Genomic DNA, 19,492 nt, shown 5'->3' with positions numbered 1-19,492 from the left:
TATGATTATTACATTTTTAATGTTCTAGAGAGTGTTCTATTTATATAAATTTAAATATTATCGCTCTATATATTCTTTATTAAGAGAATAAATCAACGGAAACAACAAACTTACAAACAGATGAACTTTTTGCGTAGTTAGAAGTTCTAAAGGTCACCTTCCGCCTTCGTTATAATCCCAGGGTCACGCAGTATGAACTTGATTCCATACTTATTGCATTGTATATCTTTTTTTTTATAACAATAGTCCCTATTTTTTATAAAAGAAGGTCGTTTTAGCTACTACCCATAGACATAACTTGAGAAAAGCTTAACGGATTTCAATTAATTTTGGTAAGTTGGATTTGTCTTGGACGGAAGCGGTCAAACAGCTAGTTATTATTTATAAGTATTAATTATTATTAAGGTTTATGGATAAATGAGCGTTAATCATTAATTCTTTAAACTAAAATACATATCCTTATATGTCCTATTTCGAAATTTGTTTTGTTTTAATAATAACTATCACAGCTTTTTTAAAATAATAGGTACGTCGAAAATTAATCTCCTGGCTCTTCCAACGGCTTTAGGGAAAATAAAATGCGTCACCCCAAAGCTTAGGGAAGATACATTCAGGTTGAAATATTAAACAAACCCTCGGCCTTGCAGTAATTCAAAAATATTGTAAACAACGGTGCTAATATTTTCGGAAGCAATTTACAAATGTAAACCTTTAAAAAAATTTGTTGTTGTGTAATAGTTACAAACGAATTTTAGTAGTTCAAAGTGCAATTGAAACGCCAGGCGCGGCCACGCATTTCCTAGTAGTGCAACGTATTGATCGCGGCCGTGACTCACGCCGCCCTTGCCCGACATTCAATGTTCAAGTCCCCTTCCCACATGCCACCCTGCTGCACCTTATCACCCATCCCGTTGTACAAGGAATCGGATGTAATATGTTTAGGAAGCAATTACGTTCCGTAGTTAAACGGCTAAACGCGCTTTATTTATATCTCTCCGAGCATAAAGTGACCTGGATTCTAATAATATTAGATTTCTATGAAATTTGACGGTCCCTTCAATAAGATATACGTTCGACATTGGGTTTACATTGCCTCTTGTTTCCGTGTTACGCAAGCAAGGTCGTGAGCAAAACTGAGCGTTGAAAATAGAACGATGAAGTTAAGATGGATTTTCTTTTTTACGGTGAATAACTGAATAAAACATATGTACTAGAATTTTTTGTTTAAGTGAATACTTGATTCATTCATTCTTCATTGTTTTACAGGATCACATGATTATAAGCGATCGCAAACACGCGGAAAAATAATTGAAGCGAAGCGAGGTCGAGACGTATCGCTCAGTAATTGTAATTGAGCATATACGATGTAGTGTTACATAACTGTGTTGTCATAACAATACGTAATATTAAACTAATTCCAAATATATTTTTATTAAAATTTTATAACGCTTATTAATCACAACATAATTAAGAATCAATTGTTTTGTTAAAAACTCGTATAATAAGAGGTAGAGTCGGTACATTTTTTTTGTAAATACATGATAATGATCCCTTTTTCTTAAGGGTTCTTATAAGATATTCTACATAGGGGAGGCATTCACCTTTTCAACCAAAGAACCCTACTAACTTTAATTCGGAATTGTATCAGCGGGAGAAAATGCGGAGGGCATCCGGAAAAATGCAGAGGTATAGATAAAAATATGCATATGTAGAGCCATGTTAAAAAAATACAATTTCTTAATAGCTGCTGATTCTTAACTTTCTATGCATTAGGCACTATTTGAAGAACATTATAAATCCAAAATTTAGTAATAGTAGCAATAAAAATTTCCAATAAATTTTTATTAAGAAATCTATTCTAATTCCTAACCTCTCGCTCTTTGACTGAGTTAAGCATGGGTGCATGATCATTAACTGACCACTGTTTTCAATCAGATAAGTATTAATTTAATTGGAAAGCGTGATTATGGAGCACAGTTTCTCGTTGCGCGAGGGTATGGCCGTCGGATCGATGCCGCCCCACGTTCACGGTCAACGCCCTCCGCCCGCCCTACACTTCCGCGTCAGCCTCGCCCCCGCCGCGCCTCGCCTCGCACCGCGCTAAATATACCACCGACGCGACCCTTCAAACTGTTGTGAAACACAATTAGCTTTTAACTATTTCGAGACCGAGTAATTCGTCTGCTCACTGACGACGTCATGCAAGAGATGTCATATATTACTATTTTTATTAACGAAACTAATAATAACGTACAAATTCGTGTGACGTGATGATGATTGCGTACCTACGCGGGAAAGAAAAATTTTATAACATGGTGGCCTGCCATATTAATTGTGAAATGGGACTTTACACGTGTTTAAAGGATAAAAAATTTGGTTCGTAATTCAGATTAAATGTGTTCCAAATTTCCTGGAATTCAGTTGAGCGAGTTTTACGTGTAACAGTTATATTCATCAATAAATCCTATTTAACAAATTGCCACGTTTATAATAGGAGTGTCATCACTATTGACATAGATGTATTCATAGATATTGACAGAAAACCGGAGCCCACAGGAATTATTAGAAGTCACTAGGGCATGTTTGTGCTGATATCCTTTCGTTTATTTTCGTATCAATTCAAAAATAAAATGTTAATATAATAAAGATATCCTACTGTCTATTTGTCCTTGCTATTGAATCGCTTAACTGATTCCAATAAGACAAAAAACCAATACTGGAATTCGTCGACGTTGCTAACAAGCAATTGTTCTTAAATATTTAATTGACAGTAAGCTTATGTGAAGGTTTGTTGTTTGTTATTATGCTTGTCTCGGTTACAAATGAATAGACGCCTCACATCAATCACAAAGGCTTATTAGATGGAAATGGCCTATTGTTAGTAGTTCATGGGACTAGTCTATTTAACGTACTTTCAGTATATTGTTTCCTTGTAACTGAACCTGCACTACGACATTCACATCCGATAGACCCTACATAGATTTATAAAATTTCAGCGTATATTTGAACAAAGATAAGATCTTTTATTTAACAAGAATTTTCGTTCAAAGTTCGGATGAAGTTTTTTTTAATGCTATTCATTATTAAATCTTTGGCTCATTAAACACAATTGACATAACGATTCTACATTGTATAATGACTGCAATTAAACGGTATAGCCCTGAATGAAGTCCAGCTGTACGCTGTTTACACGTACAGTAATACTCAGCAAATACCTCTCAGAGACTTCCTTTTTGTTCGTCACTCTAAAGATCCCTTCCAGACAAGAGCATTCATTTCACCCTGAATGTACTATCCGTCTACATAAAGAAAAAGTAATACAAAAACTGCGTCTGATGCGACGAGGGTCCTCAGACGGTTGTGTGTATATCTATAAGTATGTCTGTGCAGTGAGTGGGTGAGCAGACTGCAGTCAAAGCCGGCTGAATCCCGGAAAACTACCGACCCAGTCTAGACATGGGGGCACTTCCCCACCTCGGTCCCCGCGCCCCGATCTGCCACCCTGCCGCTTTCACCAACGACTTGCAGACATTATAAAAACGGAATGCATCGACGCTTTTGGCTGATGTAGTGTGTAACAGGAACAAAAAGTTACATGAAAAATGGGACTGCGCTGCGTTATACACATTTATGCCTGTTTCACTGCGTCTACGATATACCATTATATATATTTATGAACATATGAAATATGAGTTCTATAAATTATAACACATTATATTATTTTATGCACATTTTTTTATTACTACCCGGTTATAATTAAAACTTATTTGATACCTATAGCTATGATTGAAACTCTACATTAGTCGTTCTAAGTAGGGAAATATGTGTTTACATAGGTACGGTACCTATACATTTTTGATTTCTTCGTGTTAATGTAATACCTAATTAATTTGATGTTTAATTGTAAAAACAGGTCGTATCAACTTTAATTAATTAATCAATCAAAATTTATTTCATCAATCTTAACAATCTCATAAAACCGATCATACTGTAACCTTCATGTGCATACAATATAAAGGAATGTTGTTTTTTATTGTACTGGGAAAAAACCAATCAAACACTTTTTGCAATAGTCTGTTCTTCCTTCCTAAGATATAAGGCATATACATGAGATCGTTACAAATAAGAGGAAGCATGTACGCATCTACCACAATCATTTACCTTACCGTTTACTTTAGAAAAATGATTCAGGCATTACGATTTACGCATCGCCTTGAATTAGACTGCGTGATATGCATGATTGACTGTGCTGCAGTGGGTTAGTGAGAGTGAATTACTGGGGTGGCAGGGAGTGCTGCAGACAGGGTGGGTCGGGGTGTGAGGCCAGACGGGAGGCGCTCGACGCACCTCGTTTCCGCACCGACGTAACCCGACATACATACAGACATGCATTTACTCACGCCGCGTGATTACACTTTACAATGTCCACGGGTGTAGTACAAAGCGACTTGACAGCCATGCGGCTTCTTACACTCCTTAAATTACAGGGGTTGTTTGTTTTGCAGGCAAATTTTTGTAACAAAATATTCAAGCGAATTTTATTTTTCGTTAGCTATAACAGCTTGGACATTTTCTCTTACCTTTTGGTATATTTCACAAATAAAATTATTAAACACATTAATAGTTCTTAGTCATCACATTATCGTTGATGTGAAGTTTTAATGAAACAATGCATTTCTGTCCATTAGTTCTCAGAGAGTTTACATTACAAAGTATAAGTAAGGCGCATTGCTTCTATGGTAATTGTAATCGAGTTAGATAGCGCGTCCCTGACCGTGCGGGCCTTGGCCGCGGCCGTCGACTTTCATGCTCGCGCTGCACTCCTGATACGATACTTTGCAATATTATAGCTTCAGATTTATGTCTCTCCTTTTCTAACGCCAATAAGATAATAAAGACAAACGAGCATCGCATTCTGCATCTAAACAGCTCTTAAGGATTCTTCTCACGCTATAATATCGTATAATGTATCGACAACCTAACAAGTTCTGTGTCATTAACTTATCGAACTGAATGCAACTCTAGATAGATTATTATTTTTTACTCTGCTTATAGAGAGGTATAATGAGAAACTAAGTCATTTCTGTGGACCCTTCTCCATACTATTTAATCGATACTATTGAATATAATAGAACAAGGCTTAATTCTTATATGATATAATTTTTAAGGTGAAACACTGCGTTTTGTAGGCATGAGAATAAGGTCTTTAAGTTTATTTCACCACTAGTTATTCAGAATGGCGATTGTGGATTCAGTTAGAAGGTATTTTATAGCTTTCATTGACACATATGATCCTTCTTTTTTTCACTATTTACCCCTGGCGAAGCATCTTCAGTTGTTAGATAACAAAATTTTAAACACTGATAAGATGGCCGAAAATTATCTTAATCTATATTTATAAATTCCGGTTCAAACGTGCCTTTAACTGTTGCACGTTTTAAAGAATACGCGTACCCTAAATTCCCTTATTTTTATAAATATTGTAAATATTAGAATACTTCCAAGATGGTGCAGTAGAAGCAGCGAGGTCAAGCGCCGTGCGGGTCGTCGCCCGGGTTGCGCCGCTCACACCGCATCGCATGTAATTCTGCACTAGTTAGTTGCAGCAAAAACAACCATCACTCTCGATGGCTTTGATTTAATGATGTATAGGTATCAATTTTTATTAAGTTTATTGATTACTTTGACTTAGGTTTTTTTATTAAGTATAAAATATGTAAGACACTCAACTATGTTTCAATATAGATATGGTAAGTCTGTCATGTGTTCGAAATTATTAGTCCGGGATACATCGCCCATTTTTGCAAGTGATTACTATCAAGCTAATTTTTCGTGAGTAGCTTTATTTTGATTAGATGCCCAATAATTTCATGTACGAAACTCTCGATTGTGGTAGCTACCAGAGGAAACAAGGATAAAATATTTTGATTTGATGGTTCTCAAATATTAATTACTAACTGAATATTTTTTTTTTGTTCAATCTCAAGATAATTATCTAAATTATTCGAAAAAATATTTGTCCTACAAAATCTATGGTTTGATCAAAGAGTCCCTCTTTCCAATGTGTATCGATAACGAAGTCATCATAAATGATTACTAACCAGCAGATTTTTTTATTTTCACTTATTTAATACTTATATAATTCAACAGACATATTGTCCTACAAATTGCGTAATAAATATTTGAGAACCGTCAAATCAAAATTTTTTATCCTTGTTACCTCTGTAAGCTACCACAATCGAGAGTTTCGTACATGAAATTATTGGGCATCTCATCAAAATAAAGCTACTCACGAAAAATTAGCTTGATAGTAATCACTTGCAAAAATGGGCGATGTATCCCGGACTATATATGCCGCCAATAATATAAACTAGAGTAGTTAAATAATAAAATAACACTACCCAAAATCAATTTAAAGAGATGGGAGCGTTTTAAGCTTGTTGGCGAACCATGAATTACAAGTTGTTGTTACCATCATGATGATCTCATAAAAAACCTAACCATGAACGTTAGCATTGAAAAATGTAAAGAAAAAAAATATCGAGTATTGTATATTGACCCCAAGTGCCCTCCGGTCACTGCATTGCAAATTATAAGAATTTGAATTAATCTTCATTTTAAAGACCGCGTATTGTTCGTAAATAGCATGTTATTATCATGATCGCTTTGAAGTTAACAAAAAATATTAGAGAAAAGTGGAATGAAATTATGGTATTAGTTTTCAAAATTTGCATATAGAGCGAATGCGCGATTTAACTATTTCAATGTAACATTTTATATGATACTCATCCATATTAATTACGTTGCAAAGTTTAAAAGAACAATAGATGTTAAAAATTCGTATTTCTTGTAAATAGTTTTTCCAAGCGACTAAAAAAACTTCCGTTCTCTTATAGAATTTGGAATCACTGAAACATAACTCGATATAAAATGTGGACATTTTGTTGGCTCAGTATTTCAGCTGAATCACTGTTTCAAGAGGAAATTCCACTATTGATCTCTTGTATTCGTCATGGGCTCTTCCCATCCCATAACATTATATACAATAGCTTTGGTAACCCTGATATAGAACGATGACTCACTTAGCTAAGAGGGATAAAAAGAAACTTTAGGTTTAAATCGGTGCAAAATTACGTTTAGAATAAGATATTATGTTCGTCTAGTAGGTACCTAGATGTAAAATTCACAAAATATCTTTTATTTTTCCTGAGCATCTTAACATAATGCGATCGAGTTACTTCAGACTTAAGGATCATTTTATGAACGACTTTCAAAAGCTTTAAGAGAAGCTCTTTTATAATGTTATAATATACTTAATCTGAGATAATTATTAATTTCTTATATTCATTAATAATTTAATCTTCACATACATAGTACGGAAAACGTGAGCTTTCCATGTGAACATTACAACAGACTTCGAAGCAAGCATGCGTATAATTATCATGTCTATACAAATCTTACTAAGACTAAAAATATATTTTTCTGTATCGACTAACTAATACTTTATTGCATGATATTACAAAATAGAAATAACTAAAAGATAAAAAATAATAAGTAAATTTGAAGTATTTCTCCGTGTAATACAACGCCGTAGCAATGTCGTAGCTAAGCTACGTGTGCTAGCTAGGTGCGCAGACGCAAGCGCGGCGCACCACGACGCAGGTCACTGGCACTGCCCGGCCACTGCACCCAACTAGCTTAGATACTTCTAATACTGCAGTTTTTTTTCTATTGCCAACATTCTCAGCCCAGTCAACGGAGTTCAAACCACTTTGTGCCAAGTTATAGCAAGTTAACAACCACATTCGTTATTTTCTATGTGTTTGCGTTGAATTGAAATAGAACATGCTATTTTACATGGAAAGTTGAACCCGTTTTTTGTAATTTAATACATTATAAGAACTATTTGCACGTACTTTGTTGGAATTTTAAATGTTAATATAGATTTCATTTCGCATTTCTGTTAAGTTATAGGCAAATATAAACCTAATAAGCTAGCTCTACACTGACGTTATTAAGATGACATTTTGTGATTTTTTGTATTTTTAGCACATTTATAATGAATACACTCAAAAAGTACAGTATACGAGTGTATAGGCTAAATTTTCGTATTTGCCTCATCCCTCACCCCGAGCGGAGCGAGGATGAGCGATTATTATTGTTATATAAAATTATATAGATTATTTACAACCTGTACCTACCTGAAGAGCTATACATTATTATTCGTATAACTATTTGACTTTCTATAACCGATTAATGGTTTAATTTATATGGAAATAGTACAGCTATTACAAATACATAATATTCCTCAATTTGTCATTATGGTAATTGATAGTTTGTAAGTTCAGTTTTCTCTATTTTAGAGCTTTTAAATATTTTTAGAACTGATAATAAAAATAGCGATCTTTGATTTTCTTCCCGATTTTGTATAGGGTTTCTAAAATTAATTCAAATTTCGATCCCGTTGTGCGGTGAGAGTGGTAATGTGAATCACTTTCGCAGCGTGTGCGCACACGCAGTTGATTCTCATCTAAAGTGCAACGCCCTGCTGAACTTCGCGCTACTAAATGGGCCATAGCCCATACAGCATACTGTCTATATAATATGCTATAAAAGTATTTGGATATCGTATATAAAATAAAATACTTGCAGGTATTCGTTGCAAATTCGAAATTGTGCTAATGAAAATTAAATTGATGGAAAATCATGAATTTGTATGTCGTTTATCTACGTGTGAAAAATATATTACGAAACTCACACACTTGGTTAATAATTATTAAAGAGATCAAACGAAATATATTATTTAATAATGCAACTCATTCTGCAAATCTAAATGGCTAGTAGCCGCGACATGTGTTTTTCTCGTATTAGTTGAGGGCAGTGTAGTGTATATGAAAATGCGTTCTGAAATAGTCAAGACGGCATCTATCGCTGCGCAGCTGCTTGCGTTCGTTGCCCCTTCGGAAAGCATTAGATGTACAACGATCTCTGCAATTATTGCTGCGCCTCGCCCGGCCTGCACTAAACTTGAACTGCACGTAACGAGCCTGTGCTCACCTTCACTGCTTAGAAAGCAACATTAAATGCATCTAACACACTCTATTACGGACGCATAGCTGGTAATCGCCGTACACTGTGTATTCGAGTAAAAGTGAGAGCAATATTGACTTTCAGTGAGATTTTAATGATGAAAATGGATGCACTTTAAAAAAATACTTATGAATAATACAATTATAAAAAGCCTGTAATTAAATAATACACTACTGAATTAATTAAGTATCTTTCTCACGCTTTATATATTGAATTATCTAAAGACATGATTGAATGAATACAGAACATTATACAAATATTCTTGTTATGATATCGTAATGAAATTTGTTTGTTTGTAATACATATACGAGTTCAATGGCTTATTTTAAAAACATTTCTCTCTTTTAATCTCATTTACAAAATAGGGAACTAAATAAGTGTAGGTTAAGAGTAAATGAAAGGGTACAATTTAACTAAATACAATTAATAAAGAAAAACGTTTTGTTTTATTCTTAATTAAACTCATCAGTTTATCTCCTGTGGTATATAATTAAGGAAATTATTTATATTGCTGAGATAACTACAAACTACAATTTACATTCATCATGAAAAATTATTATGATAATGCTTTAAGCACGTTTTATCGAATATAGCAAACAGTTGCAAATATATCTCTACCTTATTATGCTAACCTAGTACTCCGATGCACTAGATTACACTACTAAAGGATGGTTTAATGATGAAGAAGAGTCATCCATAATAATAATTAAACATAATTTACATGAACAAAATAAAATTTTAAATTTTTTACAACTTGCGTTCATATTATTTTTATTATTTGCCATCATATAAACGGGGGATTTACTTTTTTATTTAAAAGTTAATCAAGGAAATATGTCAGTGTTTGTTCACACTAAGTACCAGGACATCTGAAATTGCGAGAAGATAAAATATGGTGGTGGTACAGTTTGAAGCTGTGCCGAGGTGCACGTAATATGCATTTCGATAGAGTTATGACAATAGCATGAGTGCAAAAGAGACAGAAAATAATGTGAGTTCGTGTTTGTGATAAATTAATGATTACATTGGAAACAGAGCAACTTTTTGTGTTTTATTTTACTGTATTGTAAAAGATTTCAATTATTTTTTAAATATATGTAAAAGGTTTTATGTTACATCAGGTTACATCAGACTCTACTACAAATCTTTGATTGAAATAACAGTTCACATAAACAAGTTGTCAAGAAATTTCTCACTCAATCCGTATAACAAATAAAATGTACTCGTATAGGTACATTTGACTTATATGTGACTGCAATGACCTGGTGCAAAAACCGTGCAATGTGAATGACGTCAGCCTCTCTTAGGACGCATGACCAGCACAAAGATCGCTTTCAATATTAATATTAATCAAACTGTGAATTTTTTTCTCATATTATATGAACACATATCATTGAGAATTTAACATTTTCAGTATCTTCTATGTATTAATAAATCTTGAGGCTAAATCCAAACCAAAATAGACTACTCAACTAATTAACCCAGAGAAAACATCGTCTAGAAGTCGTTAATAATCAAATACATAATATAAAATATTCGAACACGCACACGTACGAGCCTTTTTTTCAATATCTCCGTAATTTTATATGATTTTTATATATAATATGGTAGCTTAAGCTAATTGATATTAAATGTTTATATTATACATATTAACCTTTATGAAACAATTCGATTCCATCCCTCTAAAGTCTAAAATAAGTAACCAACTGCCTCGACCGCGATATAAATAATAAATATTTTCCATTTATAAAGTTTTCAATGGATCGCGGACCTAAATGCAACTCAGACGCACAGTGAGCGCATCGAACTTCATTAAAGTTATGCTAGCCTGGTAATGAAGGTTCGCTTATTATACAACCCTTTACTCGTCCTAAACGTGTCCTACGCGTTACCTTTTTATTTGTCATTTACAAATTATATATTATTCGGATCTCAACAACAAAATGATACCTAGAGATGTTTTTGTAAAGTGTGAAGAAGAAATAAGTTGTGATAATACGGGTTTATAAAAAAAAATCTTAATATACCTACTTACTCAATAACAACGTTTCTTGTTTGTGCAGCTAATAGATAACTAGAGAGAGGGCTCTAGGTCCCAATAATTATTGTTTATAATATGTATCACAATTTCATAATTATCTGGTTTTATTTAGAGGTATTGTCTTAAAAATATGACATGCTATCACAAATTAAACAAAAACTATTTATTTAAAACATGTTAATAGTCACGTTTACATACGATCAGCTTATTCCTTTTTAAATTGAATATTCTTTGAATGTTTTCTAAAACTTATTATGCTGATATTAAACAGAGAAATAAGGATTATAATCTTGAGTGATTAATCATATTGATTGCGTTATTCTTACAATTTCATTGGTTTAGTGATAAAATAAAGACGAGAGAGCATTTGAATGTTAAGAATGAGAATAGAACATCTTATTTCCGAGTGCATCCCCGCTTTGGATCGATCGACCGTGACCATAGCAACGCGCGTTCAATGCGTGGGTCAGGGGCGACACTGTAATATATTCAATCCAACGCTAGTAAATAAACAAATTTAACAATAAAATTATAAAAACTGCATATACTCGTTTGTGTGACATTCAAATTGGCATTTTCAAATGATGGCAATAAAAAGGTAAATTTTACGTTTGTATAACTTAGTACTTTGTGCACAGTAGATATAATATGATAAAAATATCAATGATTGTTGCATTAAAATGCATTATAGATGTCCGATAACTAAACGATCATTTTGTGATAAGTATATTTATATTGTTTTACATCTAACAATTACATAAACAAAAGGTAAATAATAATAGAATAATTTAAAAAAAATCAAAGTTCTGTCTACATTTCTATAAAAGTAACCAAATACATAATATAAAACTGAAACAATATATAACGATAAAATTGCATAGGTATAGTGCTGATAGGTGACGTATAACGTTTTTAATAGAACCAATTTCTTATCAGCGACCTTCAGCTCAACATTGCCAGTAATAACACAAATGCATAATGTGTGCATTTTTTATTTATTTAGCGGGAAATGCATTGTTTCGCGGATTATGTGAGATAAATCTTGTTAATTTTAGAATAGTTACTAAAATATTGAATATCATACTATTTAGTTTTTCAGTTTATCATAAAGGTAAACATACTACACTGATGCTATACTGAACTTTTTTAGATTTCGAGAAGTCTCGAAGCCTGGGCACAACGCAACGCAAAAAACTCACACGCTCGCCACTTCAATAAGACAACAATTGTTATAACTGATCGTTTAACCTCAGCCTTGACTGAGCTCTTGGATGTAGCTTCATGTCAATTTTATTTCCTAGATTATACACTCGTCACTTAGAGATGCCATGGCCATGAAAGTAACTGTGCTACTATGTGTACACTGTACAGTGCCGGATGGGTACACTAATCCATGATTACATTGTTGATACTTCAGACTCTATTATGGTATATTATGCAGTACACTATGTAATAGTAAATATAATAACGCAATCCGGTACTTAATAGAAGACATTTCCTCGTTTTAAGTCATTAATGTTGCTTCATATATGGTAACATCAATTTATTATGTAGGTACGTATATAATATGCATTTTCCTATATGGCATAAATAGTTATAGGTCAGTTTTTTCCAGTAGCATAAATATAATATAGGTGGAATTGACCGCTAATGATCATTTTGCAACCTTGAAATATTTGCACTAACACATACACACTTAATATACAATATTTTAGTTATATGAGGTATTTTTATTATAGCTTATTAACATTGAAATACTGTTAGCGATATAATCAGAAAAATTACATTACGTCGAAAAACACGAAAATACTTGCGGCCATGACCTCAGCTCGGTCAAATCAGTAGGAGGGTTGCTAAAAGGGGATGGTTGTGGAGGCCGGGTCAACGTTTTGAATACACACTAAAGAGTCTATATTGTGAAAGCTTAGGTATTTAAGAAAAAGTTGACGTTGGCAATTTATTAGCGTTCAACTGGTTGTTTATGTTATGAAACAATTTATGTATTGTAGTGTTGCGAATGACGCGACGTGACCTCCGGCAAGGTTGCGAGCTGACACTTCCCTGTGTACTCAATCGTTTACTGCCATGTATTATATGATTGTTTAGATTATATAAATGTTCATGTGATACAAATACCATATACTGTGATTAACGCTCTTATTTTGTATAGTTCAATATTTAATACATTATAGTGTAAGGTACTGTTTTAATTTCACATTCTGTAATATTCCTTTACATTCGGATTTTTTTTAATAATATGTCATGTAATCCATACTAATATTATAAATGCGAAAGTAACTCTGTCTGTCTGTCTGTTACTCAATCACGCCTAAACTACTGAACCAATTTTCATGAAATTTGGTATGGAGATATTTTGACACCCGAGAAAGGACATAGGCTTCTTTTTATCCCGGGAAAATGACGCAATCCCGGAAATCCCACGGGAACGGGAACTATGCGGGTTTTTCTTTGACTGCGCGGGCGAAGCCGCGGGCGGAAAACCTAGTAATTAATATTTGATAATCAATATGTAATCAATAAGCATGAAACGTGTGACAAAACAAAGAAATTGTGTGCATTTACCTATATCTGTGCTAAAATTAAGTATGCACGTCTATCTTTAATTTATTGTTTACTTCTTTAATCTTATCTGACGTATGAACTAAAGTGATCTCCCACGAGGACATTAAAGGTGTATCCAAACGTCCTTGTTTTATATCAGACGCAATTAAAGAGTCACCGAATGGGCGAACTCGATTATTTTCCTCGTATCAAGAAAACAAAGTGTGATAAAGAGATATCTAACGTTAGAGTATCAGCAGGAAGTAATTTGCTCTAGCAGAAGGTTACAGTGATAACGAATTAGAATTAACAATATGGTTCATTACTGAATCGACGTTGGCACAAAATATGACGTTCCACGAGATTAATTACATAAACTGACTTAAGCTTAATGCGAATCCTTAGTGCTGCGATAATCAAGTGAGTCATTATAAATAGCTGTCGATGTCGAATGCGCTGATGACAAAAGCTTTGTTTATAAGAATTGGATGTAGGGGTCGTGCTCACCTGCGCCCGCGCCACTGACATTGCCAGATAAGATACGACTATTATGTATTTTGTCACTGCTATCGGTCCAATGTCACAGTGACCTTAATGACACCGAATGACGCGCCATCACAATGCGATCGTCGCTGTGACCTTGCGATATTTATCTAATCTTCCGTTCGCGAAAAATTTGTTAGCATGATTACGTTTATTGTACACGTTTGGGCATAACACTCATGGAAGCGTGAGATTTGGGAAAATCATAATAATTTATTTTGTATTGTTATATAATGTACCCATGATTTATGTTCTGTGTGTTCTATGTAATAGAACATCTATCAATTATTTCACAAAAGAATTACATGTGATTATAACAATATAACGTCAGCTGTAGAATATAATATTACCTTACCTTTGTTGTCGATTTTACTTAGCTACGTTAATAAATAAATAATAAGTGTAAAATAAGTCCTTTCAATAAAAAAAAAAACACTAAACAATTGCTGCATTTAACACATACCGGTTTTTTAATTCAAATAGATTTAATATCAAAACCGGGCTTAAGTCAGATTATTACGTTTTCTAGTTGATGGTATAATATAGAGTCTAATCTTCATCACTGTTTTTTTAAAGAATGAGATTTTACATCGGGCTAAGCTTTTTTATAAATTATTCTGAGTATTATGCTTTTTAATATTATCGATAGTTAACAAAATTAAAATAAAAAACTTGGTTAAATAAAATTAAAAATATAGGAATGGTAAAATTGATACTGATACTCCTAAATCATCATAATCAACGGATCTTTTTAATTTTATTTTACCTTTTGTTTCAACGTCTAATCCTCACTAGAATTTTCCATGACCTTCGATCCCGTACAATATAATTGTACTATATATTTTTTAAAGAATTTTTGAGTGAAAAAAAAATTAAATTGCGATGACTTAATTAGCTTTTTATTTTCCTAGTAACTAGCATGCCGCAAAAATATTTTGCATCTTTGCCTTTTTTTAATATTTTCATGAGCACACACACACTTGATAAATATAAGTGTTAAAATACGACCTTCAACAATAGGTACCATCGATCGATTTATAAAAAGGAAAATTTTTCTCTCTTCCTTAATGCAAAAGCATAACCTCACGGATAAAGCATACGTTGCCATAAGTGGAAATACTCTTATCAATATACCCATTAAACTGATTTGTTTACGGTAATATTATAGACTAATAAAATATGTATTTATAAAAGCGACCTTCATTACTTGTCGTCATTACCCGGAAATCACTATAGGCATAACAGTAAACGTTCTGTATAGTTTTCCGAAGCAGGAAGTACATACACGATGCTCAAGAGCCAAGATAGTCAATAAACGATCCTTGCAATATAATTACTATAATTACTCAATATTTATGATGAATAGAGGTTTCACTGGTCTATTTTTTATCACGGTCATGAAATGCATTGTGTGCGCACACAGCACAAACTTTTTGTCTCCGATTGAATCGAACCCTGAACTGATTGCAACGCTTACGAATTGATCAGTCAATAGCACCTGCAGCAAGATGTAATCGAAAGTATTGGTGCTAATTGCAGCAATAATATTTATAATTTGGAAAAAATACTTTAAAGATATTAAAATCAAATTCATTACTTTATTAATTGGGTTTTATCGTGATACATATTTGTACATGAGAACCATATCTAGTAGTGGCGACGGAAAATTTGACGTAACATTGTTATGATGATAAATTTGCATAAAAAAATATTAATTCCATAAAATAAGTACATGGTTTTGAATAAAAAAAAAACTTACCTAGATCAGGAATGGAGCTGGAAGGCTCTTCGAAGGGCGAAGGTTTCAGGATTCGCGGTGGCGGAGGTGGCGGCGGTGGTGGTCGCATGCACTGTATCACCGACTGCGTCGGTTGCGGCGGAGGAGCCGGCGCCGGCAGCAAGCAAGGAGCCCGGAACTCTTTGCCCGGCGGTGCCGGAAGCTCCAACCGTCTACCGCCGCCCATCATCTCCAAATCATAAGGATCCATAGGCTCGCGTTTCGGCGACAACTTAGGATAACACTGCATAGTTTTTTCAAGTTCAATGTTTATAAAAATTATTAAACAATTTAACGTTCAACGAAACAGTTCTAGCACGCAAGAAGCAAATCTCCAATATCGAAGTACAGCAGTATGTTTATAAGATCGCGATCGGCACGCGTGCAGTGGGTCGGTGCGGCGCGGCGCCGCTCCACTCGCGAGACTCGTTCGCTCGCCGCGGCCAACTTTCTCTCACTGGCGTGGCGGTGCTCGTGGCTGGACGAAAGTGAATCTGCAGCGTGCCCCCGCGCCCTCACATCGCCCTGAGGTGGCCCTGCACCGCCCGCCCAGCGCCCTCGACGACGTTTTCTGCAACGCTGTTCCACCTCAACTTTAACCTTACTGTCTGACCTCTTGAGAGCAATGCTCCAGGTATCTTATTAAAATTTCATACGTATTTTAATCTCCACATACGTATAGTCAATATTTTAACGACATTAAACTTTTTTTTATTTTATTTTCACGTGACCTAGGTATTTTTTAGATTTTCACAACATAATGCAAACCTTGTATTGTATAACCTTGTAAAACTTTACATATCATTGATCATGTACAACAATGTCAGCATAATACATTTCTTACAATATTTTGCGTACACAGTAATAAATAACCTTCACATCATTTTTATTCCTTCCGTAATTCTTATAAGAGTTAACGACGGATCTTGAACTAGTAGCGTCACATTAAACGCACGTATTAAGGTAGGTTTTGTTACAGATTATAATATATACATATATACATTAGATTATATATTATATATATACATTAGAACCATTCTAATATTATATTTTAAAGCCTTATACTTGTTTTGATTCAATCTTTCTATTTATAACATAATTATGTTAACATATGTTTTAGTAATAACATTTAACTAGAAAAACTCAAAGCTTAGAAATAAGAGTTTTTTAATCTACATATTTGCACATTGATGTAAATTAAAAAGTGGTATTTAAAAGATAAGATTTTGTTGAGTGGGTCAAAGTAATAATAAGTAATCACAAGTAAAATACGTATATTTTCTCTAAATTTGGTATCCCTAGAGAGGGCTAAAGCACGCTCATTGATAAGAACTGATAAGCATCAAAAAGATAGCTCAGCATCGGGACGTGACACAAGATATGGGATTTAAAACAATACTTACATTTAAATAAGATAGTACACGATATTTTATTTATCAAAATCTTTTAATCAGATACCTTTCAATTCCCTGAATTTCTTTTTAATTGATCACGTCAGGTTTGTAGGTTATCTTATAAGACGAGATCGTTTATAATCAGTTTTTCAATTATTGCCAATATTATTTAAGGCAGTAGTGTAAGTATTGCTTTAGTTTTTAAATATTCAGAGAAAGGAGCAGTGAAGGATGGACTGAACTTAATATTTTGTTCCTTGTTCTTCTATTAAAATTAAAATAAATAAAATGAGATTTAACAATTCTTAATGAGACTATCTCTACTACTACTACTAGACTTTCCAATTTTCTTGTTTAATGATATTAAAACATGTTCTCTAGTTATTAAAAAAATATCATTTCCATAAAATTTGGATTAACATTTTCTAATAAAATAATTCCAGACATCCGAAAATACGAGTGCCTTAATTAGGTATGCTCGTTGAAAATACTAGTGCTTAAGTATTAAACTATATTTTCAGTGTTCAGGGGATGGGTGGAGGGTGGTTGGAACGGCGTGCAGTCGCGGGGCGTGATCAGGTCACTGCCACTGAAGGCTCACGGTCGAGACCAATGCTCACATCTATTTCGGCGACAGGTCTCAATGAACTTTATCTATATTCTATTGTTTGTAATTTCATCTTCTGTCAGGTAAAATGATGAAATGTATTCTCCGTTACTGTTAATATCTGTGTATCTAGTTATGTTGGGTATTTTTTTATTTTTACGAATTACTTATAAATTATATTTATTAATCAATGCTAAATGTAAATTTACAGAAACATGATGACGAAGTATATCTTTATAATATTAGTATACTGATACTACTAATATTATAAAGAGGAAAGGTTTGTATGTATGTATGGTTTTCACGCCTAAACTACTGGACCGATTTTGATGAAATTTGGCACAGATAATTTTTAAACCCTGAGAAAGAACATAGGCTACCTTTTATTGCGAAATATGTACCACTGGCGAAGCCGGGGCGGACCGCTAGTAAATAATAAAGCCATGCAAAACACAAATATCGATTTAAAATTTTGTAAATATTGATTTATTTGTTGTATATTATACACAATTCCATGATTGTTAAGAAAAAGTGCTCAGTGTTTATTGATTGTTATATAATAACCATCTCGTGCAATAATATTTGTGTAATATCATGCGATATACCATAGAACGAAAAATGTAGAGCTAACGCTAAACTTCGATAGGAATCTCACCATAACGTGTCGATAGGTAGTTTTTGTGTATATCTATTAGAATTCGGGAGTGAAAGTCGGTTGATACGGGAAGGGCAGCAGGGCACACGGTGTGCAAGCGGTAAGCGAGGGTGTCTACGTTGGGCCGCATGCGCAACAGATACCATCTTATGCATCTGGACGCACTTGCACCGACGCGATCAGTTATATTAACACTTTTTTAAGATCATTAAAATAGAAACGTAAAAAAGTACGATTTATTTTTTAATAACACCGAATATAGAGGGTATAAGTTGTTTTGGGCTTCTTTTTATTTCTTGATTTTTCTTATTCTTAACCTATTTATGAGTATAATAGCATGTATAATGGCATATATACGGCAATAAATATCAATTGGCCCATATTATAACTAATGCTAAAAACGAACGCAATCTGTTTTAAAAATTTAGTATTTTAATGCTAAATAATGAAAACACTAGCACGCAAGAGCTTTTTTATTGCTTAATTCGTAACATTTGACCCATATACATAAATTTAAATTCTTAACCATGAACCTCTATACCAATTCTACAAAACATTTGCGTGTGAACTTGAACTTGTGACTCCTGAATATTCATGAGCTTAAGAAAAATTACTTTGTGAAATTATAACGAAAGTAAACTAGATTGTTTCAGTAAAATTTTACGATATTACAGGTCTTAGTATAGAAAATAGAATGTAAACATGAACATAAATATAATATTAAGAACCTTTAACTAATCTAAAGGATAATAAAACATTATTATATTTATAACGGAAACGGTGTAAACGCATCCTGCATCAGTCGCCGCCGTCGCGACCTCCG

The 19,492-nt window shown here is 33.6% G+C and overlaps 1 protein-coding gene across 1 annotated transcript in view; it reads right to left on the bottom strand.

The window, feature by feature from the left end:
• The window catches only part of Eip75B (Ecdysone-induced protein 75B), a 90,722-nt gene extending 74,444 nt beyond the window's left edge, over positions 1 to 16,278 (bottom strand). The window contains exon 1 of the mRNA XM_089698597.1: positions 15,996 to 16,278. Within this exon, the coding sequence (XP_089554723.1) occupies positions 15,996 to 16,263 (268 nt within the window). The 5' untranslated portion in view covers positions 16,264 to 16,278. The remainder of the gene's footprint in view (positions 1 to 15,995) is intronic.
• Between the last annotated feature and the right edge of the window lie 3,214 nt (positions 16,279 to 19,492).

The sequence above is a fragment of the Colias philodice genome, chromosome 9 (assembly GCF_061535455.1).
Source record: "Colias philodice isolate Cphi_HAF_F1 chromosome 9, ilColPhil1 Martin Lab GWU primary, whole genome shotgun sequence".
In the NCBI taxonomy this organism is placed as follows: Eukaryota; Metazoa; Arthropoda; class Insecta; order Lepidoptera; family Pieridae; genus Colias; species Colias philodice.
The sequence above is the reverse complement of the archived record's forward strand: the minus strand, read 5'-3'. Positions and strand labels throughout refer to the sequence as shown.